Raw genomic sequence first — 26,274 nt, 5'->3', positions numbered from 1 at the left:
ACATAATATATTTTTGCAAAGGCTATGTAGTACAGTGCTAAGAATATTGTAAGAGGAAACCCAAAATGCTTATAATCTGCATAAAAGTGCACCTTGAATTCATTCAGTCATATTTTGACTTTGACTTCTTGTACAATAAATTTATTTTCAATAAATTCTTAAATTTCTATTATAAAAAAAAAAAAAAAAAACTAAACACAGACAAAAGTCTGGAAACACAAATACTTTTCCACACTCTGCTTTCTTTTTTTCCATACTTTTCCAGTCCTGGAAAATACTTAAATCAAATTTCATACTTTTCCAAAGCCAGAAGGAACCCTGCTCAAGTCTTTTTGAGTATGATGCGACAAGCTTTGCACATCTGCATTTGCCAATTATCTGCCATTCTTTACCTCACCTCTTCACCTCTCAAGCTCTGTCAGCTTAGATGGGGGCTGGCAGACATTTTCAGGTTTCTCCTTAAATATTTGACTGTGTTCAAAGGCTCTGGCTGGGCCACTCAAGGACATTCACAGAGTTGTCTATAAGCCACTCTTGCTGTGTGCTTGGGGTTATTGCCCTGAACTCTTTTTTCTGAACTCTTCCCCAGATCTGTGTCTTAACAAAAGCCGGTTTTTCAGCTCTACAGACACTTATTTTGACCTCAGGGCTTGGTTAATGCTCTGATTTGCATATTCACCTGCTAGATTTTTTCTGAGAGGTGTGTGCCACAGTTAAACTCGATATGAGTGCTCCTGGGCTAAATTTCGAGTGTCCCAGAAAAGGGTTTGAATACTTATGCAATGGAATCATTTTAGTTTTTTATTTCTAATAAATTTGCAAAGTTGTTACAAACCTGTTTTATACTTTGTCATCATGGGGTACAGAGTGTAGATTGATATGGGAAAAAAGGAATTTAAAGCAGTTTAATCAGCGGCTTCAGGGTCATTCTTTTATTACTGGTACATTTAGATTTTGACAATGTGAAGAAAAAAGTTTTCCTGTTTCCCAAAAACCCAAACATGACCTTACATAGCTGATTTGAAACAATTTATATTGTAGAAAGTGCTATATAAATAAAGGTGATCTATAAGAATATGTGCATAAAATACCATCTATGTTTGCTACTGTCCACCATGTTACCTTTACTGGGTAACACAGTTGACAGGTAACTTAGTTGACATTTTTATTGTTTTGGGCCTATACTTAACATGGTAGCCAAGAACTACTGAACATATGGTATGTCTAGAAATACATTTTCATAAACAAAACATAAGTTTAAGTTAAATTGTCTTGTTAAAATATGCAGCAATAACACTGCTGACAGTCAATTAATCCCCTCTTGACACAGGTTTGCTAGTTTAACCAATATTAGGGGAAAGAGAAAGAACATAACTTCTAGTGTTTCATCCATGTGCTTCAAGAGGAAATATCATCATACTGTGCAAATTATGCGAGAATGGGACAAACCATCCCTTTTTAAGGGGGGTTTCTAGTGGGTAACTTAGTTGACAATGGTTTTTTAGATACAAATAAAACAAGTTAAAAATAAACACTTATAGGTTTTGAAGAGCACACCCAAATGTCTTAATAACCTAATCTAACTGAGGGCAAAACTATATACTTAATTTATATTTTAGGTAATTTTCATGCTTAAATGCAGAGTAGAATGAGCAACTTTACAAAATACCAGGGTTGTATGTGATATGAACATCATTTTTGAACAAAAGATATGACTTTTTCAACATATAGTAGTGTGATTGGGAAAAATATAATTGTGTACTAGAAAATTAAGCATTGGGGCTTTATATTGATTAAAATATGTTAAAAATATACTTCACGGACATGAGATGTACCCACAATTATAGAATGACCTTGCAACATAAAACGTGAAACGGTAGATGGTATGAATACTTTCGCAAGGTACTGTAAATTGTTTTTTTTCCTATTTTCAAACATATAAATCACTAAAGTTCTACAAATTTTTGTGGTGGGGCATGTTAAATTGTTTCCTGGGAAAGTTGTTTTCAATAAATGGATTTTTTTTTTTTTAAATGGCGAAAAAACATGCCAAACCAGATGGCAATTTGAATTTATCCAAAGACGCCTTGAAGACCAGATCAGACGGTTGTTGCAGTTCCAACTGACATAAAAATGTTTCTAATAAATAGACTGGCTTCTCTAATTCTGCCTAATCTGGGGTCTTACCTTCTTTGTAAGCTGCTTTATCTTGAAGGGGCATTGACAAGAAACGACAGCAAGGGAAGAAAACGGTAAAAAAAGAAAACAATAACAGGCATGCATAAAAATTAAATTAAACGATCAGTCGGGAAATAAAGCTGAGAGGAGAGGCAAATAAAGGTGATGTAGAAGAGATAATGGAATGGATAAATTAAAGCAACAGAAAGAGAAAGATTTTAGATGGTAGTCCATATAAAAGCTTTATGCAGGAAATGACAGGACATACCTCTCTTTTTAGTTTTCTGTTTTTCTCTTCTGCCTCTTCAGCACGGAGAGCCAGCTGTGAAATGCAAAACATACAACAAATACATTAGGTTGTTTTCAATCTTACATCGTCTGTATTTTTTATTCCAAACTTTTTTCATGAAAAGGATATTTATCCAACAATTAAAACACAATTTTGACATCTTTAGTTGAATTAATAATTCTATTAATTGCAGTAAAAAAAAAACTACATAATTATGAACTCTTTAGATTTTATAGTCCCATGCTCTGCATGCAAACACATGATTCACTTTAGTATAAAAAGGTTTCCTTAAAATCAGCACTTGAACCATTTTACAGCATATCAAGATCTCATTCCATGTTCTCAATTTTTACACAAATTTAATCATGCATCAACTTAAGCATTGTAAAATGTATGTTAATTTATGGCAAATTTGAACAGCTTCTAATGTCTGATGTGTTTTGACAACATTTAGGCAACATTTGTATTAACAATGCTATTTATCCATTTGATTTTTATATGTTTATTTATTGTACTGGAAAATAACACAATTACACAAATTCTAGTTTTAAAATGCATTTATTCACATCCCAAATTTTGGTAACACAATAACAAATCTCATTTAAAATAATCTGATATTTAGTTTAAGTTTGACGGTGAATATCTGACGGATAAGCACTTTCTTTCATTACTTTCAACCACTTGGTGATAAAAAAAGGAAAAGACGTATTGTTTCTGGCACTCTTTTGTATCCTATTCATGGAAAGTGCCTACCTCCTCATTGGCTTTCCTCTCCTTGCCCATTTCCTTCTCCAGTTGGGTCACCTCTCTCTCTTTGCGCTCCAGGTGACTCTCCAGTTGGTGAATCTCATCCCGGAGGAAACGTGTGTCGCCCCCTCCCATCACGCGCTGGGCCATCTGGACAGGAAGCGTGACAGATCTGAATAAAGCTCAAGACCCAAAACTCTCCATCTGCATATATCTCTGACACCGGTGAGTTGTGCGGCTCAGTGACATCTCATTGACACTTATTTCACAATAACAAACATATCAGAGAAAATGTGATGTGCAGAACAACTATAGTTTTAACTGACAGCAACACACAAGGAATTAAGCCTGTAATCCTCTTAAGACTGTACTTGTACACAGACTGCTCACAAACAGCACATAATGCAAATCTAATAATCGAACTTGTTTACAATTTTTATTGAAATACCTCCCTTACCTCTAGCTCACCTTCCAGCTTTAAGACTTTGGCTTTCAGCTCATTTTCTGCAAATATGTAAATACACAAGCATAAACGTATTACTTAATAAATCACACTAATATGCTAAAATTATTATAATCAATTTCATAACTTACTGCTTTTAAAGTTCTAGGGCTTAACATACAGACTTAAAGGAGAAGTCCACTTCCAGAACAACAATTTACAAATAATTTACTCACCCCCTTGTCATCCAAGATGTTCTTGTCTTTCTGTCTTCAGTCGTGAAGAAATTATGGTTTTTGAGGAAATCATTTCAGGATTTGTCCCCATTTAGTGGACTTCATTGGTGCCCCGATTTTGAACTTCCAAAATGTAGTTTAAATGCAGCTTCAAAGGTCTCTAAATGATCCCAGCCGAGGAAGAAGGGTCTTATCTAGCGAAACGATCTGTCATTTTTTTTTGTCATTTTTTTTAAGCACAAAAGCTTGTGTAGCACAGGCTCTGGGATGCGCGTTCACGATGCTACTTACTAGTGAATCACATCGAAAGGTCACGCGGAACTACAGACCCAGTGTTTACAAAGCGAACGCGCAAAGACTAAGAAAGTGCAAGTAAGTCTGTAAATGCTGTTTACAAACAAAAAGGTACAACGATGTCCTCCTCTCAAGACGTAGGAGAAAATAAGATGGAGTTTTTTTTCCCATACTCAGTACACAGACGATACACTTACACATGATTTGTAGTAGTGATGGGAAGTTTGGATCGTTTTTATCTTGTTCAGCAAAATGAACAAATCTTTTTTTCAAATAATTTCTATGGAGTGAATTTTGTGCCAATATTCATCAAACAAATCCATTGGTTTGCAAATAAACACAATCTGCTTTGCAAAGAAAAACTGTGACTTTCAAACAAACACAAAGTGATTTGCAAATAAGATGAACGAACGACACAAAAAACCCCGAAGACTCTAAACAGGTGAAACATTCGCTCAAAATGAAAGAATCGTTCAAGAACGACCCATTACTAATTCGTAGCATCGTGGACACGCATCCCAGAGCCTGTGCTACACAAGCTTTTGTGCTTAAAAAGTATACAAATTTTTATTTTTTCGATTTTTAATGACCGACCGTTTCGCTAGATAAGACCCTTCCTCCTCGGCGGGGATGGTTTAGAGCCCTTTGAAGCTGATTTTAAAAAGCATTCTGGAAGTTCAAAATCGGGGCACCAGTAAAGTCCATTTTATGGAGAAAAATCCTGAAAAGGTTTTCTTCAAAAACCATAATTTCATATAATCTTGGATGACAAGGGGGTGAGTAAATTATTTGTAAATTGTTGTTCTGGAAGTGGAGTTCTCCTTTAATTCAAGCTTTGTTATCATTTTAGCCTTAGGTTTACTAGTATGTATATTAGATTCTTTTTTTAAACATATTTCCTTGAATTTAAAGCTATAGTTTACCCAAAAACAAAAATTACCTCATGATTTACTCACCCTCAAGCCATCCTAAATGTGCATGACTTTCTTCTTTCAGACAAATACAGTCAGAGTTATATTAGAAAATGTCCTGGCTCTTCCAAACTTTATAATAGCAGTGAATGGGTGTTCAGTTTCTGAAGTCCAATAAAGTGTATCCATCCATCATAAAAAGTACTCCACATGATTTCAGTGGTTAATAAAGGCCTTCTGAAGCAAATCAATGCGTTTGTGTAAGAAAAAAACCCATATTTAAAACTTTATAAACCGTAATCTCTAGTTTCTGCTAACTTTTGTATGTGTGTTCATGAAAGAGTGGCGTTCTAGCGGATGACGTAGGACGTAGGCGTAGCGTAAACTCCAGTGAGAATATGCTAGTCTCACAAGAACCCAGTTTTGTTTACAGCAAAGGAAAACCAGTCTCCTCTCAGCTTTTATCAAAATCCTCCAACATTTTTTCTTTACAAATCCTCATTTTGTACTTCTAATTTGTGATTGGTGTTTTGTTTTGCTCTTTTCACTGCGCTTCCGCGTTCGTCACTTCTCACCAGAGCTTACACTCATGTACACGCATACACAGTCAGCGGAAACTAGAGATTTATGGTTTCTAAAGTTTTAAATACAGTGATTTTTCTTACACAAATGCATCGATTCGCTTAGTTGAATCCCTTGGAGTTGTGTGGAGCACTTTTATGATGGATTGATGCACTTTATTGGACTTTAAAATCTGAACACCCATTCACTGCCATTATAAAGCTTTTTTTAATATAACTGTATTCATAGGAAAGAAGAAAGTCATACACACCTAGGATGGCTTCAGGGTGAGTAAATAATGGAGTAATTTGGCAAAATGGCAAAAAAGGCACTCACTTATTTCATTATATTATTATTTTTTATGTTTTATTAAACTGTTGCAAACACCTGCAGGAAATGCAAATGACTGTACGTACCAATTCTTGCTTGCTCCACACCTGCGCTGTCTACAACCTCATAGGCACATTTGATTTCATCCAGTTTCATCTAAGGGTCAGTAAGACATCAAATGTACCATCTAGACTGGCCCACACAACACTATTAAAAAGACTGACAGCAGCTGTACATGGTAAGACTCCAAAAACAGGAAATGATTAGTAAATAATTAGTCAAAGAAATTCAAATGAAACAGGAAGACGTGTGGTGACAGTATCTGAGTCTTACCCTCAGGAGGGTTTGTGAGATCCTAAAGAGCTGAATCATTTTCTCTGAATCATCTGCTTTCAGGTCCCGTGGTTTGACCTACGTGGGAAGAAAAGCATGATTGTCAGATGAATTTGCAGGGAGAATATTTTAGTCCCTCACACATTCCAATAAGCAGATGTCAGTCTGGAAGCAAAGCAGAGATATAAATCTTTCGCATTTTTTCCAGCTTCCAAGTTTAAAAAAAGAAATAAATATAATAAAAAATGTAGTTTTTTAAAAACATGCAACTTCAGATGCACACAATACCTGAGCACACACACTACAATTTATAAACATTTATTAACCATTTTTATTGCATTTTTAATCGCAAAGTTTATCAAGTTTAAGTGACAAAATATGCAAAAGTATGAAAATACTATTTAAAATATTGATATATGGATATACACTACTAGTCAAAAGTTTTCGAACAGTAAGACTTTTAATGTTTTTTTAAGAATTCTCTTATGTTCACCAAGCCTGCATTTATTTGATCTAAATATAGCAAAAGCAGTAATATTGTGAAATATTTTTACTATTTGAAACAACTGATTTGTATTTATATATATTGTAAAATGTAATTTATTCCTGTGATCAAAGCTACATTTTCAGCATCTTTACTCCAGTCTTCAGTATCACATGATCCTTCAGAAATCATTCTAATATGCTGATTTGCTGTTCAAGAAACATTTTGTATTATTATTATCAATATTTAAAACAGCTGAGTACATTTTGTCAGGATTCTTTGATGAACAGAAAGATCCAAAGATCAGCATTTATCTGAAATAAAATGCTTTTGTAACATTTTACACTATACCACTCAAAAGCTTGGAGTCAGGATTATTTATTTGGGCAAGAAATTATATAAACAAACGCTTTTATTTAGCAAGGATGCTTTAAATTGATCAAAAGTGATAAAGACATTTATAATGTTACAAAAGATTCTATTTCTATTTCAGACAAATGCTGTTCTTCTGAACTATCTATTCATCAAAGAAACTTGAAAAAATTATTTTCAGCTGTTTTGAACATAATAATAATAATGTTTATTGAGCACTAGATCAGCATATTAAAAATAAAGGATCATGTGACACTGAAGACTGGAGTAATGATGCTAAAAATTCAGCTTTTAAATCACAGAAATAAATTACATTTTAAAATATATTAAAATCTCAGCAAGCCTGCATTTATTTGATCCGAAATACAGCAAAAACTATTATAAAATATTTTTACCATTTAAAATAACTGCATTTAAATATGTTTTAAAATGTAATTTATTCCTGTGATCAAATCTAAATTTTCAGCACATGATCCTTCAGAAATCATTCTAATATGCTGATTTGCTGTTTGAGAAACATGTTTTATTATTATTATCGATATTTAAAACAGCTGAGTACATTTTTTCAGGATACTTTGATGAATGGAAAGATCCAAAAATCAGCGTTTATCTGTAAAAATAAAAATCTTTTTTACCATTATACACTATACCATTCAAAAGCATGGAGTCAGTATTATTTATTTATTTATTTGGGCAAGAAATTATAGAAATAAATGCTTTTATTTAGCAAGAATGCCTTAAATTGATCAAAATGATCAATGATGATAAAGTCATTTATAAGGCTACAAAATATTTCTTTTTCAGATAAATGCAGTTCTTCTATAATAACTATATTCATCAAAAAAAAAAAAAGAAAAAATTCTACTCAGCTGTTTTCAACATAATAATAATAATAATAAATGTTTTTTAAGCAGCAAATCAGAATATTAGAATGATTTCTGAAGGATCATGTGACACTGAAGACTGGAGTAATGATGCTAAAAATTCAGCTTTGAAATCACAGGAATAAATTACATTTTAAAATATATTCAAATAGAAAGCAGTTATTTTTATGAGTGAGCAAAAATAAATGCAGGCTTGTAAGAAAAATCTTACTGTTCCAAAACTTTTGACTGGTAGTGTATGATTTATAATACATTAAATATTCTGCCATCATTTCAATCACTGTCATTTCCACTACATGATAAAATACAACATACAGTATAATTCAACACTGTGATCATGATTTTATCCACACATTTTCTGCCTTAAAATAATATACTCACCATCAAAATCAAATCACAGATCTTCTCATCATCTTCTCCCAGATCTTCTGGGTCTACTCCCATGAGTAGCTTCCAGTCTGCGGCTGCGGGCATCTTTCAGCTTTTGTACAAATGTCCCACAGTGCTGAACTGAACAACAGTTTAATGTATTAGATATCATATGGCCAACCTTCTTCACAAACAGTAAAATACAACGCTAATGTACAATATTCTTACTCACACAGACTTCTTACAGGGCATTATAAACACACCCTCATATAATAACTCAAAATATAACAGTGTCACAATAAATAAGAGGTCAAAAGACAAGCTAGATATTAGAAATATTGAAGGAAACTCAAAAATCAAAGATTAGCATTGTATGCAATTGCCCATATTTAGTATTGTTTTTCAGCTAACGTTATATCATAAAAGAGAATATTGTTTTAAACGCGTTTCTTAATGTCGTGCGTTTCTTTTACACATATTCATAAAACGAAAAACAGAAAATCACGCATTCAGACCTTATTGATAAAACAGCCTAGCCATCTTGTGTTCTCCTTGCACCGCTGCTGCTAGGCAACCATGAAAACAGTCGTAAAGCGGACGTCGTAAATTCGTCTCCTTGCGCTCTTGTTTTTATGCCGTGACTCTCGTTAAATGATTCCCCGTTGTGCGGTACGTTTATAACATGGAATATAATGTGCAAAATATATATCTATCTGTAGATGGTTTTTAATGGGATGGCACTGGCGAAACATAAAGCCTTAAACGAGTGCTTTGTAACTCTTTACTTTTATTCTGCCAAGCGGTTTGACCCGGAAACAGTTTGTGGTTCTTGTTAATTCAATGCTTTAGATCGAACTTGATTCTTCATCCAAAATAAACACCCACATTCTCTTTTCAGTTAGTTTTTACCAGAAATGACAAGGTGAGTCGTCCATGTGACTAACGTTATATATTGCCGATCTCTGTTGATTGTTTAAATGAGTGAAGCCTGTGTGTTATTGGGACATCTGAAGTTAGACTTGATCTTTAATCAGATCAGTGTCCTGATAATTTAACCCAGTTTCTTCAGATCATCACTGCATCCCTTATTTATTAGTGATGGGTGTTGCATTGATGTTTTTCATAACTGTAATGGCAGAATTATTCGATTAATCTCAATGAAAAGCAAATGCTAACTGATAGCTGGATGGGCTGGTCATGATTTATGAGTTCCGCTCGGATTATTGTGTTATTCTGATCATACGACTGATTTATTCTTGTTTTTTAGGTTTGCAACATAGCGACAAAAGGTCGCAGTGCAGTGAGTTGCTTTAAACAGGGTTATGGAGGTCATGGATCATTTCAGGGCGTTTTAAAATTATGTTTGCGGGCTGGAAAAGGTCGTCGAAATGAATCAGATATATTGAAACGCACGGACATTTCTATAGTGATTATATATTTGTCGATCTCCGATCTGTTCTGAATTATTAAATATTGTTGAGGTATGACAACAACATCTAAGTTACAACTAAATATTACAATGAATATATATATATATATATATATATATATATATATATGTTATAAAAGTAAATAAACAATAGCTTTTATTTTTAGATTTTTAGTTTTCATTAAAATTTCACTTAAATTTGTAATTTTGTTGTCTCGTTTTTATTGTTTTTTAAATATTTCTTATTCATTGTAATATTTACTTGTAGACATAAAACTTCAACGATTTTTAATGGTTGTAGAGCTTATGAACACCATATTTAATATCGATGTATTCAACGATACATTCAATATCGTTTAAATATTACAACAACATCTACAACTAAATATTACAATGAATAATAAGAATAAGAAATATTTAAAAAACAAAATATAATAAAAATTACAAAAAAAAAAAACGAAACAAATTACTACAAAAATGACAATAAAATTGAAAATATAAAATAAAAGCTAATTCAAAATCTTAAAAAAATTATAAAAGTAAATTAATTATTAATTTTTGTATTTTCTACTTTTATAACATTTATTAATGTTTTAAATTAGCTTTTGTTTTTATATTTTCAGTTTCCATTTTAATTTGACTTAAATTTGTAGTCATTTTATTAGTTTTTGTTTTTTAAATATTTTTTATTGTTATTATTCATTGTAATATTTAGTTGTAGATGTAATGCTTCAATGATTTTTTTAATAGTTGTAGAGCTAATGAACACCATATTTAATATCGATATATTCAACCATATATTTAAAATCGCTTAAGTATTACGTGTACAAGTAAATATTACAATGAATAATAAGGATAAGAAATATTTAAAAAACTAAATCTAATAAAAAAAAAAACTCTGATAGCTTTGTGGGCTGCCCGCCAACATGTTGCGCTGTTGCGCTCCGGGCATCCTGAGTTCGAGTCCCAGCTTGTGGACGTTTCCCAATCTCACCCCCTCTCTCTCTCCCACTTCATTTCTGCGAAAATGCCAAAAATAAATCTTAAAAAAAAAAAAAAAAAAAGACAAACTAAATTACTACAAAATTAAAATAAAACTAAAAATATAAAAATAAAATTTCATTCAAAGTATTAATAAATGTTATAAAAATAAATAAACATTAATTTTAGTATTATTTACTTTTATAACATTTATTAATACTGAATTAGCTTTTGTTTTTATATTTTCAGTTTTCATTTTAGTTTTACTTCAATTTGTAGTAATTTTGTTTTTGTTTGTCATTTATTCTTATTTATTGTTATATTTAGTTGTAGATGTTGTAATACTTCAACGATTTTTAATAGTTGTAGGTAAAGCTTATTAACACCATATTTAATATCGATATATTCAATGATAGTTTCAGTATTGTTGAAGTATTACAATGTCTACAACTTAATATTACAATAATTAGAATAAGAAATATTTTTTAAACAGAATCTAATAAAACTAACAAAAACAAACTAAACTGCTACAAAATTAAAATACAAACTAAAAATATAAAAATAAAAGCCCCATTAAAATATTAATGTTATAAAAGTAAATAAATATTTATTTTAGCTTTTATTTTTACATTTTCAGTTTTCATTTTAATTTTACTTAATTTGTAGTAATTTTGTTTGTCATTTTTATTAGATTTAGTTTTTTAAATATTTTTTATTCTTATTCATTGCAATATTTAGGTCTAGACATTGTATTACTTCAACAATTTTTAATAGCTGTAGGTAGAGCTTATGAACACTGCTCTTGTCATTAATAATAATAATAATAATAATAATAATAAATTCTAAATAACAGTAACAGTTTTTCTGCCTTAAAACAGAAGATACAGACAAAACAAATTTACACTTTAAATTTGCACCTTACGTACCTGTACATAGTAAATTGTTTATTTTGTATATTGTAAAGTTATTGCTATTTTGCACATTGTCTATCTTGTATAATTGTATATTGTTCTTTTTTTTATGTGTTTTATCATGGTCCTGTCACTGTCATTCTATTGCCCTGTGGAGCTTTTGTCACTACAATAAATTCCTAGTATGTGTAAACATACATGGCAATAAAGCTCATTCAAACGTGAACTTTTGTTTTTTATTTTTATAATTAACCTTGGAAAATTTCCACAGTATTGGATTGTTGCCTAATCTATAGCAAATCTGGCATGCACGTAGTCTGAAAGTTCGGCATGGCCACCTAAGGTCGATGAAGAATGTAGGGCGTGGCCTAGTTTCTTAAAGGGACAGTTCACCCAAAAATGAAAATTCTGTCATTAATGTTGTTCCAACCCGTAAGACCTTCGTTCATCTTTGTAACACAATACTCTTGTGAACGCACATCGAAGACTGGCACAGAAGAGAAGAAATTGTTAAATAAAGTCTTTTTTTTTTTTTTCTTTGCACACAAAAAGTATTCTCATGGCCTCAGAACATTACGGTTAAACCACTGATGTCACATGGACTGTTTTTAATGATATCCTTACTACCTTTCTGGGCCTTGAACGTGTCAGTTGCGTTGCTGTCTATGCAGGGTCAAAAATCTCTCGGATTTCATCAAAGATATATTCGTTCGTGTTCTGAAGATGAACACGAGGGTGAGTAATTAACAGAATTTACATATTTGGGTGAACTATCCCTTTAAAATTCTTTGGAATTAATCAAACCTGTTCACATAAAGGTCTGAATCCAAATGATTTGTGATCACATCAGTAGCCTCAGTTGTTTCTTCTCTGCTTTTGCAGTGCTCAATGAGGTCTCACGTCAGCGATGGCTGTAGTGTCGTGGAAGGAGATCTGTCTTCTGACTGGACTGGTGGTGGGCTGTTACTGGAACAGCCTGTTCTGTGGCTTCGTGTTCGATGATGTCTCCGCTATCCTGGATAACAAAGACCTTCGTCCCACCACACCACTGAAGAACCTCTTCCTCAATGACTTCTGGGGCACGCCTATGTCAGAGGTAACTTTGAAGAAATTCATCTTGCATTTTCAAGACATTTTTTTGGAGGCTTGTATCCAACCTTGTTTTTTTTTTTTATTCAGGAGAGGAGCCATAAGTCCTACCGCCCGCTTACCGTTCTCACCTTCCGCCTCAATTACCTGTTCAGTGAGTTGAGCTCCTCGTCATACCACCTACTCAATGTGGTTCTCCACGCCGTGGTGTGTGTCTTCTTCCTTCATTTCTGTCGTCTGCTTTTGGACCGAAACACCAGCCTCGTAGCGGCTCTGCTGTTTGCTGTCCATCCCATCCACACAGAGGCTGTAAGTAACTGCTGTTATGTCACTTTCAGAGATTCATCAACATGGTTTATGTAACCAAAATGTGAAGTTGAACATGAAGCTTCTGTTGCTTTTGTTCTGTTTATCAACACGCCACTCGTGGTTCTTGTTATCGTGTTGAAGTTTCCTTCATGGTTTACTCTTCACCTTCGTTGCTTTGGTGCAACGTTGAGGAACAAACACTTCTATATGAATGAAGCGTCTTTGCAGATGCCGCCTCATGGTGGCAGTAATACACAGAGCTTGATGTCCCAGTGTGCACTGCATGTAAACAGTCATACATTACCATGGAAACACTGAAATCCAGCCCTTCTCATTTCAGTCAATATCGGTTTGTTATTTCTCATGTTGTCCTTACTTTTTAAGTGAAATACCACTTGCTTGAAGTTCATGAGGGCCAAATCTTCAGAGATGGTGTTTATATCAGGTGAAGATCTGTGCTGGTAGTGAAATGGGTGGGAGATCAAGTCCCTTTGTGAGTTAATCTGATCTTAGTCTTTCTTTAAAAACAATTATACCCTCTACCACAGCACTTATCTTTCGATTGACTATAAAAATGATGTATAAAATCTATTAAAATAATAATAAAATCTAGTTCTCTAGTTTAACATGCTTTAAAATGTAATTTATTCTTGATGCAAAGCTGAATTTTCAGCCTTCAGTGTCACATGATCCTGCAGAAATCATTCTAATATGCTGATTTATTATCAATGTTGGAAACTTTGTTGCAACTTTGAAAAGAACAGCTTTTATTTAAAATATAAATCTTTTGTAGCAATATACACTACCGTTTAAAGATCAGGGTCATGACGTTTTTTCTTTCTTTGAAAGAAATTTATACTTTTATTCAGCAAGGATGTGTTAAATTGATTAAAAACGGATAGTAGAGACTTATATTGTTAAAAAAGATTGTATCTTTCTATTTTGAATAAACACTTTTCTTATTACTTTTAATTCATCAAAGAATTCTGTAAAAAGTAAAAAAATCACAGGTTCCAAAAAAATATTTGGCAGGACAACTGTTTCTAATATTGATCATTCTAATAATAAATCAGCATATTAGAATGATTTCTGAAAGATCATGTGACACTGAAGACTGGAGTAATGATGCTGAAAATTCAGCTTTGCATTACAGGAATAAATTCTATTTTAAAACACTGTAATAATATTTCACAATATTACAGGTTTTTCGTATTTTTGAGCAGTCTTGATGAGCAGAAGAGACTTCTTTAAAAAACAAATCTTACTGATTTCAAACTGTTATTATTACATGTGTTTTTTTCTACATATATTAAAAAGGTTTTAGTATGAAAAATGCAAGAAGGAATCTTTTTTTGGCATTTATTTTTGATAGGACAGTATAGCAGTGACAGGAAACAAAGTGGGAGAGATAGAGGGGGGGAGCCGGGACTCAAACTCGGGATGCCCTGAGCGCAATGGCGCTTGCCCACGAGGCTATTGGAATCTTTTAATAAACATTTTTGAGAGATGATGCAAACAAATCTTTTGTTTCAAAGTCGGCTCCTTTTTTAGCAATTCAACTAACTTTTTGCTGCTGAAGTATAAATCAGACACATTATAAAACGGCTTATCGCAATCCAATTTAAGTCTGGAAATAAACTGAGTTTAGGAGGAAAATGTAATAATGTTATGACGTTCGATGAATGAGAAATATTTCAAGGTCACTAATTAAATAAGTAAATTTGTGACACTGAGCATGTGAATTCCTCAAAAGGTCAGATTTTTTGCTTCCACTGAAGTCATGGTCGTCTGGGATTACAAAAACTTGTGGAGGTCATGAAATGCCGCTGTCTTTGAAGCAGAAAGGGGACAAACTAAATACTGAGACATTCTGAAATGTAACTTTTCACTTAAATTACAGTTTAGAACTCTTGCACTGTTCGTCTCACCACATGTGACCCTGGACCACAAAACCAGTCATAAGAGTCAATTTTTTTGAAACTGAGATAAATAAGCTTTCCATTGAGGAAATACTTGGCAGAGAGGCGACTATTTGAAAATCTTTAATCTGAGGGTGCAAAACAAAAAAAAACAAAATACTGAGAGTATCACCTTTAAAGTTGTCCAAATTAAGTTCTTAGCTATGCATATTACTAATCAAAAATTAGGTTTTGATATGTTTACGGTAGGAAATGTACAAAATATTTTCATGGATTTTTGGCATAAAATAAAAATCGTTTATTTTGACCCATACAATGTATTTTTGGCTATTGCTACAAATATACCCGTGCTACTTAAGACCAGTTTTGTGGACCAAGGTCATATGTTACAATTATGTATGCCGTATAATTCTTATGTAACTGCTTGCTTTATTTTCAGCAAAAGTTCTCACAGGTTGAATAGAAGTGAAAAATAATTTCTGTTTTAGAGTTATGATTGATTGCTTAAAACTGGTTTCTCTTGCACCTGTCACATGACTCTTCGATGCATAAATTTCACATCCAATCTTCAATTGTGGCGTAAGAAGTAACCTTACTGTAAAAACATGCTTTTTAAGAGATAATGTCAGTCAGACAAAAGCCAGATGTTATTTTGCATGCTTCAGTCTGGCACGTATTGGTCAATTGAAATTCCACCTGCTACGAGTGTTGAGAGATTTGCACATTCAGCTTTTGAAATGTTTAATCACATTCCTTTGCAATGTGTAGGTGACAGGTGTTGTTGGCAGAGCTGAGTTGCTGTCCTCCATTTTCCTTTTGGCTGCTTTCCTGGCATACACCAAATCAAAAGGCGCCGATCACTCCATAGGTAAGCGTTGCCATCGCATAACCGCATAATCCATGCATGCATGCATGCGTGCTGCAACAAGTTCACTCCTAGGACACGTCGCGCAAGCTGCGACTCGCCTCCCATTCAAAAGCGCACTGAGCTCCCCACCCAGAAGTCTTGAGTACACAACCCCAGTTTCACAGATCGATCAAAGTGGCATGTTGTTTCTGACTTGATGCACTCCACCACAGTTACTATATTATACCGTCAACCTCCCATTGTCATTCTTGCTGTTTTTTTTTTTTTTTTGTTTTTTTTTTTACATCATTTTAAACCCGTCATAATAATTTTTAATATTAATTTTCTATGGTGTGATGACAAGTGATTATTTTCTTATTTTATTGGATTTTCATTTCTTTTGTTCATCTCAAATTAGCCGTCACCTTCATTTTTAAGTTGTAAAAGAAACGACTGAATAGTGCATTCAAGTGTTACTGAATGCTAAGCCAGTGTTCTTTTTGCATTTGTTTTGTTGTATAACTCACAATCAATTATAATAATCAAATGAATTATATGACTTGGCTGTCATTAGATTGAATTAGATTTAATCAGTGGTGTGTGGAGGTGTTCTGAAATAAGGAGACAGTTAGGAGACAGTCCTCACAGTTTTTTTGTAAATCAAATGTAAATTCATGTCCAATAGCCTTGTGGTTAGCGCCGACGTATAGCACAGCTGTGCTTGCGGCGACCCGAGTTCGAATCCCGTCTCAAGCTCCTTTGATGGTGTCCTATAATGGTGTTATAAATAAACAGTTAAAACGGCGTTACAACGGCGTTAACGTTAGTGACAATAAAATGCGGCATTACTAGGGATGTTACAATACATTTAGTCCACGGTTCAATATGTACCTCGGTTTTTAACAACGGTTTTCGGTTTGGTTCTGGTAGCTTGCCACATCAGTTTTTTTTTTAAATAACAAAAATAGTCCTGTAAACCTCTGTACACTAGAAAAAGTGTTGAGTATTATGTGTCTGCTTAATATTTCTTTTGAGAAAGGTATTATTTTTCTGATTTTTACGCAAAATAGGATGGGTTTCATTCATACTGGACGCCAGAGGGCGCCCTCGTGCAGAAAATCCACATATGCGTCACAGAGATAACACTGATGACGTTCCAGCCAGGAAATCTCTAATATGGATAAAGGCATCGCTATTGCTGTAAATAAATAAAAACAAGATATAACGTGAAACGTTTTGAATGATGAAATGTAAGAACGATAAACACTCGTCTGCAATAATATATGGTTTATAGGTGTTCTTCAAGCCATCTCGGGTATTTTCATAGTATATTTGTAAGCCATTGCTAATCGACATATAGTGTAGAATTTATTGTCTGCCTCATCCTATGATAAAAAGCCTCATCAGATCACAAAAGGAAGTTATTTCAAACACTCGACTGATACTGTAAAAACAAGTTATAATGTTCTTTGCTGCACAACAAGTTTAAAAAAAGGCTTATCATTACATTTTATTACAAGGGAAGATGCTCTGCATGTGTTGCTTTTTCAAATATAAACGGGGAGGCGTTTCCTCATCTCAGCAGGTGACATCACGGGCACACACAGCAAATTTCGAGAGAAATAAAACAAAGAATTTATTTAAATGCAAAACCAAAAAAACGCAATTCACAGGCATGTGTTGAACCGTGGATGTTGTACCGCATGGTTCGATATTATATTGAGTATTGTTACATCCCTAGGCGTTACTATAATTTATTATAATTAGGGATGTCCCGATCAGGTTTTTTTGCCCTCGAGTCCGAGTCCGAGTCATTTGATTTTGAGTATCTGCCGATACCGAAACCCGATCCGATACTTCAATAATACATAAAGAAAGAATAAAGAAGAGCGAAGAAACAGATCCAGGAAGTTCATTATTTTTTATTTAATTCACCTTATTTTAACATTCAACAACTCTGTTGACAAACAGAGCACTTCTGTGAGGTGGCTTGAACAATCAAGTTCACATATCGCGTCTTTTGCGCGCTCAAGTTCGTTATTTCAAATGTAGACGCGCGGCAGCCGCGCTCATAACGGAAGCGTCGCGGTCGCGACGTGCAGGCGGTGCGACGCGCTCGGTTTTTTCAGGCGCGTCTGCACTGCATCGAGTTGAAAACTTCTCAACTTTTCAGAATGCTGCAAGCGCACCGCGGGTCATGTGACGAGATTCAACCAATTAGCTCCATCCTTTCCCGTAACAACATTGAAAGCTCAGCCAAGATGGAGAAACAACTGATCATAGCTGTACATTTTTTAATAAATTTAGTAGCAGAGCTACAGCAAGTGATTTTTAGTGCTGGAAATCCGTTTGTCCTTTGATGAAACTTCTGCCTCTTCATTGAGAGTGCGGGTCATGGTCGCTTAGCAACGGCAGACGCCACTGGAGCGCAAACTACAGAGCGCTTTGGAAAGGAGGAGAAATCGGCGCGCCTAGCGTTTTCCACGCGTTTTTAGGCACGATATGTGAACGGCCCCTAACTCTGTGCCACCACATAACTATAGGTGTGTTAAAAAATATATACATATATATTCGAGTCCTGATCAGGAGGTAACGTCCCATTCCGATCGAGTCTGAAACCACGTGATCGGGCCCGGACATCCCTAATTATAATATTATAATTTTATTTTTCAGTTCACCTGAATGAATGTGCAGCGTACCTGTATTTGACAAACCATAAACTCTAGTGCAGGGGTACCCTACCTTCCTGCACAGTTCAGCTCCAACCATGATCAAATACAACTGAACCAACTAATCAGGATCTGAATGAGCACTTGATCATTACAAACAGGTGTGTTTGATCAAGGTTGGAACTAAACTCTGCCGGAAGGTACATCTCCAGGAACAGGGTTGGGCACCCTGCTCTAGTGTGAAGGCACACAACTAGCTGTTGATTTGTCTCACACACACGCAAAAAAAGATACAGAGTGAGAGAGTCTTATATACCATGTAGAACTGATGCAGAATTTTAAACGATATTCTTTGTTGTATTTTCCTGTCAAGTAACAGAGTTCCTTTAGAATTCTTCAGCTTTTAAGAACTGCCGGTTTCTCCGGTAGTAGGCGGAACTAATGCACAAACGGCTCATTGGCTGGCGTTCCCCTTATGATCGTCCCTGTTTTGATTTCAGCAAATCAGTTCGAGCGAATGCAGACAATGTGATTAATATTCATGAACCCAGCAGCTCATTAATCCTTAGTGCGTTTTATTTATTTTTTTGTTGTTATTAGTAGACGAATTCATAGTAGTTGTGTTATCTTATCAATATTATTTCTATTTTTTTCCTTTTTAATAGAAACACTAAATTACAAACAAAAGCACCACCACCAGTCATAAGTTCAGTCAGGATGCCAAATGTGCATTCATACATGAATATTCTAGTTGCTAAAGTTCTAATTACTATCTCACATATCTAATGTTAGTCTGGTGAGTAAACTAAAAAATGTACTAGCCAATGGTGATTCTATTGCCAAGATGTCCGAGCGGCGTCACTATGTTGTCAAAGAGAAGCTTCAGCTGTGGCAGAATTAATGTAGCGGTAACACTGGTGGTGCGTTACCATGAAAAACAAAACGAAAATAAACTCTTATGTTCACTTTGACATGCGTGGAAAAAACGTACAACAGCGTACAACTGGCTGAGGGCGGAAATATGCTAATACTGTTAATGGCTATGGGCGGGGCCTGAGCAATATGACATCGTACTACTCAGAAAATCAAAACGGCTTGATAATTGAGGATAATAATTTATTTTTTTGGGGGATTAAAGGGTGGTTTGTAGGGTGGTTGTTTATGTTTATGTTCACACACCATGTAAAAGTCCTTTAAGACACCGTATCAATTTAAAATCTTTGCGTTCAGTTCCATTCTTTTGCACTCCATCCAGCTGTTTTTGAACACAGTCGTGTGAACGGCTCCTTAATCATTCTATGCTGCCTGCATCAGGAGTGTGGTTTGGCAAGTCACATTTTGATAATGAATCTTGCTAAATTAACAAGTTAAATTGACAGCCCTGTTTATATTAAGGGTTTTTGTGCGTTTATCTTTGGAAAAACTTGTGGGACGGGATTCCACAGGTCTCCCGGTGAACAAAAACACCAGGCTGTTTTCCTCCTTCCACCTTCTCGTATCTGAATAATGTTTAAAAAATGCATAAAGTTAATCAAAAGCACTTCCGACATGTTAAAAATGACGTACACATAAGCCTTAAGTCATTGCCCTGCATCATCCTTGTGTCTTCAACTTTCTCTTTCAGTGTGGACTCCCATCATTTCAACTGTGTTCCTGGTTGCCGTCGCCACGCTTTGCAAGGAGCAGGGAATAACTGTCATTGGGATATGCTGTATTTACGAGGTGTTTGTTGCCCAAGGGGTAAGTGTGACTTTTATTTATTAACTCGTAAATTAAGGCGCGTTGACGTGCGTGGTTAAAGTCAATAGGATCTGTCACAAGGTCTTGGGATCAAAAGCTTATTTATTAGAAAGTAAAAAAACCCCAATTGTTTTGCTTTTAAGGGAAGTCATAAAACATCCCTTTCTTTTTGATATTAAAAGCCCTATTTTGTTGGCAGAAAGACAGAGGGAGAGCGAAACCACTAACCAGATGGAAAGACTTAATGCGTCCTCATGGGGCGCAGCCTTGCATGATGACTACAGACATATTTGTACACTTTTGTCTGTTGGTGTCAATATCTTGACAGTTTAATACCCAAAAACCTCTTAAAACAAATTAATCTAACAGCTAAATGCACAATGCCGTGGCGGAAAAATAATTTGAAAATTGTAAGCGAGACAAATAACTCTGTTTGAGGTATTAGTGGGAGCGATTTTTAATAATATAAAACATATAGGCTATAAAGCTCTAAATCTATCCCTCGCAGTGAAAATGAACTCGTTTCACTCAACAACTTGCCTTATATGGTTTTTCATTAACGTCTCAACTGTCATGAGCTCATTTGCTGTGAATATAAAATTCGTTTAAAAGCCCAAAGGGCATGTCTGCGTTGGTTTTTTCGAGGAAGAGTGTGAAAATCAGCACTGAGGCATCAGCTGAGTGATAACCAACAGCTTATACAGGTTTCTTATCAGATACAGCATTCGGTACCCTCTGCCTAGGACAAAAAAAAAAAAAAAGCGATGCAAGACATAACTATTTTGTAAGTGACAGTTGAGTAAATATCTTCAGGGCAACATCTCTCATTTCTAATGGCAGCGAAACAAAACAGCAAAGTCTCATAGTTTTGTTAACCACAAGTCTTACCAGATGTGAAAACACCCTGTTGCCTGTTCCGTTTAAAGCAAGCTGTAGGATTTCAAAAATCGGAATGTTTTGACGCACTGTCATTGGTTAGATGTCGTACACGTTGCGTTTAAGTCATTAAGGACGCAGTCTTTTCAAATTAGCATCTGTATTTGAATATCAAGTAGAAGGCATGTATGCAGCGTGCGTTTTGTCCATTAGCGTTCGGATGCTCGTTGGGGCCTTTGCTCTTTTGACAGCCTTCCATTTGCTTTGCATTATGCAATTGAATTTTTGCATAATGGACTGTGGCATAATCCTCTTATGTGAGCTAGCAGCTGAATGCAAGCAGCTGTTGTTGCTGACAGGAACTGGAGGTCTGTGGGTCTTTGCCTTGGATCTTTGCTCCGTTTAGTTCGTACGTAGCCCTGAGCCATCCCTTTAATTTAATACATATGCATGAGTAGCAGTTGGACTTTGATGTTTTGCTGAAATACATGTAGCTTAAGTAATTACTGTAATTGGCCTAAGTCGTTAAAAGCACAGCGTTTAAGCGATAATGTATTACATGAAACATTAATCTAATGCATCCGGAGTTAAGCCAGCGTGCAATGTGAAACTTTCATTGCAGCGACCTCTAATGTAGAATTCATCTCTGTGAAATATGTTGTTTTTTTTGGTCTAGTGGTTAACTTGTTGGCAGACACATTAAGTTGTGGTGGTCAAATGGGGTGTGTGTGGTTCGAATACAGCATGTGTTGTCTCTCGTTGTTGTTTCCTGTCTTCTTTCCACTTTTGCGGTCAGCAAAAAGGATAAAGGCTTACGCATTATGTAAGAATTATACAAAGTAGTTATGTAATTATTACTAGTTAAATGAAAATGAGTAATTTTGTAACTTAATCTAATAATTAGATTACGAGTTATTACAAATCATATTTTATGTATTTATTTTTATTTAAACATTACTAAATGCTTTAAATATATATACACTAGTAGTCAAAAGTTTTTGAACATTACGTTTTTTTAATATCTCTTTTGCTCACCAAGTCTGCATTTATTTTATCCAAAATAATTGTATTTAAAATAACTGCTTTTTATTTGAAAAAGTAATTTATTCCTGTGATCAAAGCTAATTTTTCAGCATCATTACCCCAGTCTTCAGTGTCATATTTATTATGATTATTATTATTATTATTATTATTATTATTATTATCATCATCATCAATATTTAATACAGTTGAGTACATTTTTTTTTCAGGATTCTTTGATGAATCGAAAGATCCAAAAATCAGCATTTATCTGTAATAAGTTTTTGTAACATGATACACCATACCAAAAAAATATATTTCCAAATTTTACTGTTTTTGCTGTATTTGGATCAAATAAATGCAGGCTTGACTTCTTTAAAAAACATTTAAAATCTTACTGTTCAAAAACTTTTGACTGGTCCATTCAAAAGTTTTTTGTTTTTTTTTTCCGATTAAAATGTAACCTTAAAGACGTTTATAATGTTGCAAAAATTATATTTTAAATAAATGCATTTCTATTCATCAATGAATCCTTGAAAAATATATTTTCAGAAATATTAAACAGCACAGCTGTTTTCAGAATTAATAATAAGAAATTATTCTTGAGCAGCAAATCACATTAGAATGAAAACTGATGTAATGATGCTGAAAATTCAGATTTGACATCACAGGAATAAATTACATTTTATATAATAATATATAGCAAAAGAACAAAGTTATTTTAAATTGTAATAATATTACTGTTTTTACTATATTTTTGGTGAACAAAAAATTTTAAATAGTCGTGTATACAGTGCCCTCCATTAATATTGGCACCCTTGGTAAACATGAGCAAAGGTGGCTGTAAAAAATAAATGCATGTTGTTTATCCTTTTGATCTTCCATTCAAAAAATTCACAATGAATTCTTATTATGAAATAAATGTATTTCTCTTGTTCACGTTGGCCACAATTATTGGCACCCAGTTATTGCAACGTCCTTTTCCCAAAATAACAGCTCTGAATTTTCTCCCATAATGCCTGATGAGTTTGGAGAACACCTGACGAGATCAGAGACCATTCTTTCATACCGAATCAATCTGGATCTGTCAGAATTTCAGCTTCTTCTTTTCAGATCAGGGAACTGGGATGGCCATAACAGAAGCTTCATTTTTGTGCTCCGTGTCAAATTATTGTTTTGATTTTGATGTTTGTTCTGGATTGTCATCCTGATCTAGTCACAGCCCATTTCTAACAGAGGCAGTCAGGTGTAGATTTTTTATCTGTTGATATCTGATGGAATCCACGATGCTATGTAGCTGAACAAGATGTCCAGGACCTCCGGCAGAAAAACAGGCCCACCACATTAAAGATCTAGCAGTATATTTAACCCGTGGACATGGGAGATTTTTTTTTTTGTTTTTTTGGTTTTTTTACCCCTGTCTGGGGTAAAAAAAGCTCTTTTTTAGTTTCATCTAACAATACAAGCCAGTCTTGTTTGAAGTTTCAGTCACATCTGAATATCCTGGAGTTTGTTTTTGGATAAGTGAGAAGGATTTTTCTTGAAACCCTCCAGAACAACATGTGGCGATGTAGGGGCTGATTTAATTTTTAATTTTTTTATTTATTTATTTTTTTTAAGGCTTTCTGACCCCAATCTCTGCAATTCTCCAGCTGTGATGCTTGGAGAGTCTTTGGCCACTCAAACTCTCCTCCTCACCGTGCATTAGGACGTTATAGACAAACGTCTCCTTGCAGGCAGATTTGTAACACGTTTAGTTGATTGGAACTTCTTAATTATTGCCCTGATGGTGGAAATGGGGATTTTTGAATGCATTAGCTCTTTTTTTTACAGCCACTTTCTATTTTTTGAAGCTCAACAGTGTTGTTCTGCACATCAGAACTATATTCTTTGGCTTCACTCCTTGTAATGGATGATTAAAGGAATTTGGCCTTTGTGTTCCTCATATTTATAATCCTGTGGAACAGGAAGTCATGGCTGGATAATTTCATGCTTCTAGTCACCCTGGTGTGCTTAAAAAAACTGTAAATGTAAATGGGAATATACTTAAGAGATTTTTTTACTCATAAGAATTTCTAGAGGTGCCAACAATTATGGCCAACATGCATTGGAGAAAAACATTCATAACGTGAGTTTCCACTTTCAATTGTTTTAATTCAATGAAAGGTTAGAATTCTGATGATGCAGATTTATTTTCACAGCCACCTTTGCTCATATTCACCAAGGGTTTACATTACACCCTAAAAAATAAGTCTAACTAGAGGTGTATGTACACATTATAAACCTCTTTATTAAAGTGCAAATAACATTTTAAAACATTATGGAGGATTATTAAAAATTATTTAGTCAAATACCTCTTTTGGTAAAGTGATCAAACCCTTAGAGTAAACAATAACTTGGCCTACTCAGGTGCAACCAACACATTTCCAGATCAAAGAGCAGGCTGACATAAATTTTAGTGGTTTTGATTACATCAGAATAAACCAGCTGTTTATTGAAGATTCCACTATTCGTACCACAAAAAATTCTCCATGGTAGGGAAAGTGCTTTTGAAAGGCCCCCAGGATAAAGTTGTAGAAAGGTACAAGTTACGAGAAAGCTACAAAAACATTTTAGGAGGCTTTAGCTACCCCTTTGAGTTGTGTTCAAAGCATCGTTGAAGGATTAGTTCACTCCTGATTTTAAAATTTAATGATAATTTACTCACCCCCATGTCATCCAAAATGTTTATGTCTTTCTTTCTTCAGTCAATAAAAATTAAGGTTTCTGGGGAAAACATTCCAGGATTAGTGGACATCAATGGGAATCAACGGGTTGAAGGTCCAAATTGCAGTTTCAGTGCAGCTTCAAAGGGCTCTACATGATCCCAGCTGGGGAATAAGAGTCTTATCCAGTGAAATTATGGGTCATTTTCTAAACAAAATAAACACTTGCAAACTTTTTAACCATAAATTCTCATCTTGCACTAGCTCTGTGATGCACGTCCACAAGTTCATGCATTACTTAATCACGTTGGAAAGGTACATCTCATGTCCGTGAACTATATTTTTAATATATTTTCATCAATATAAAGCCCCGATGCTTAATTTTCTAGTACACAATTCTATTTTTCCCCATTAAACTACTGTATGTTGAAAAAGCCATATCTTTTGTTCAAAAATGGTGTTTTTTTTTTGTTTTGTTTTTTAAATCACATACAACCCTGGTATTCAGCTGTCTGTTTTTGTGAAGTTGCTCATTCTACTCTGTATTTAGGCATGAAAATTACCTCAAATATAAATTAGTGCCATAGTTCTGCCTTCAGTTAGATTAGGTTATCGAGACATTTGGGTGTGCACTTCAAAATTAATAAGTGTTTATTGTGATAACTTGTTTTATTTGTGTCCGAAAAACCATTGTCAACTAAGTTACCCACCAGAAAACTCCCCTCAAAAAGGAATGGTTTGTCCCATTCTCGCAAAATTTGCACAGTATGACGATATTTCCTCTTGAAGCACATAAATGAAACACTAGAAGTTGTTCTCTCCTATCCGCTAATATTGGTTAAACTAGCAAACTTGTGTCAGGAGTGGATTCACTGACTGTCAACAGTGTTACACAAGTATTATTGCTGCAAATTTTAACAAGACAATTTAACTTAAACTTATGTTTTATTTATGAAAATATATTTTTGAACATACCATATGTTCAGTAGTTCTTGGCTACCATGTTGAGTATAGGCCCAAAACACTAAAAATGTCAACTAAGTTACCTGTCAACTGTGTTACCCAGTAAAAGTAACATGGTGGACAGTAGCAAACATAGATGGTTTTTTATGCACATATTCCTACAGATCACCTTTATTTATATAGCACTTTATACAATATAGATTGTTTCAAAGCAGCTATGTAAGGTCATGTTTGGGTTTTTGGGAAACAGGAAAACTTTCTTCTTCACATTGTCAAATTCGAAATGTACCACTAATTATAGTTGACTTTCTTTGTATATTCGCTTTGTAAACACTGTGTCGGTACTTTCGCCTACGTCACACGTGACCTTTCCAGCTTGACTATGT

The 26,274-nt window shown here is 34.3% G+C and overlaps 2 protein-coding genes across 7 annotated transcripts in view; one reads left to right on the top strand and one right to left on the bottom strand.

Moving 5' to 3' along the window:
* cep290 (centrosomal protein 290) overlaps positions 1-9,024 on the bottom strand; it is a 55,178-nt gene extending 46,154 nt beyond the window's left edge. For 5 of the 6 annotated variants that reach the window (XM_051099269.1, XM_051099270.1, XM_051099275.1 and 2 more), the window contains exons 1-8: positions 8,946-9,024; positions 8,443-8,571; positions 6,322-6,399; positions 6,075-6,144; positions 3,672-3,718; positions 3,221-3,364; positions 2,447-2,500; positions 2,188-2,208 (exon numbers count right to left, since the gene is read on the bottom strand). In XM_051099269.1, coding sequence (XP_050955226.1) covers positions 2,188-2,208; positions 2,447-2,500; positions 3,221-3,364; positions 3,672-3,718; positions 6,075-6,144; positions 6,322-6,399; positions 8,443-8,535 — 507 coding nt within the window. In that variant the 5' untranslated portion in view covers positions 8,536-8,571; positions 8,946-9,024. The remainder of the gene's footprint in view (positions 1-2,187; positions 2,209-2,446; positions 2,501-3,220; positions 3,365-3,671; positions 3,719-6,074; positions 6,145-6,321; positions 6,400-8,442; positions 8,572-8,945) is intronic. The other variant, XM_051099274.1, reaches the window with a different exon arrangement.
* Positions 9,025-9,083: 59 nt separating this feature from the next.
* tmtc3 (transmembrane O-mannosyltransferase targeting cadherins 3) overlaps positions 9,084-26,274 on the top strand; it is a 43,738-nt gene continuing 26,547 nt past the window's right edge. Inside the window, exons 1-5 of the mRNA XM_051099268.1 lie at positions 9,084-9,352; positions 12,634-12,847; positions 12,931-13,149; positions 15,837-15,936; positions 20,209-20,324. Of these exons, the coding sequence (XP_050955225.1) occupies positions 12,659-12,847; positions 12,931-13,149; positions 15,837-15,936; positions 20,209-20,324 (624 nt within the window). The 5' untranslated portion in view covers positions 9,084-9,352; positions 12,634-12,658. The remainder of the gene's footprint in view (positions 9,353-12,633; positions 12,848-12,930; positions 13,150-15,836; positions 15,937-20,208; positions 20,325-26,274) is intronic.

The sequence above is a fragment of the Labeo rohita genome, chromosome 25 (assembly GCF_022985175.1).
Source record: "Labeo rohita strain BAU-BD-2019 chromosome 25, IGBB_LRoh.1.0, whole genome shotgun sequence".
NCBI classification, from domain to species: Eukaryota; Metazoa; Chordata; class Actinopteri; order Cypriniformes; family Cyprinidae; genus Labeo; species Labeo rohita.
Note: the sequence above shows the minus strand (reverse complement) of the source record. Positions and strands in the feature narration are given on the sequence as shown.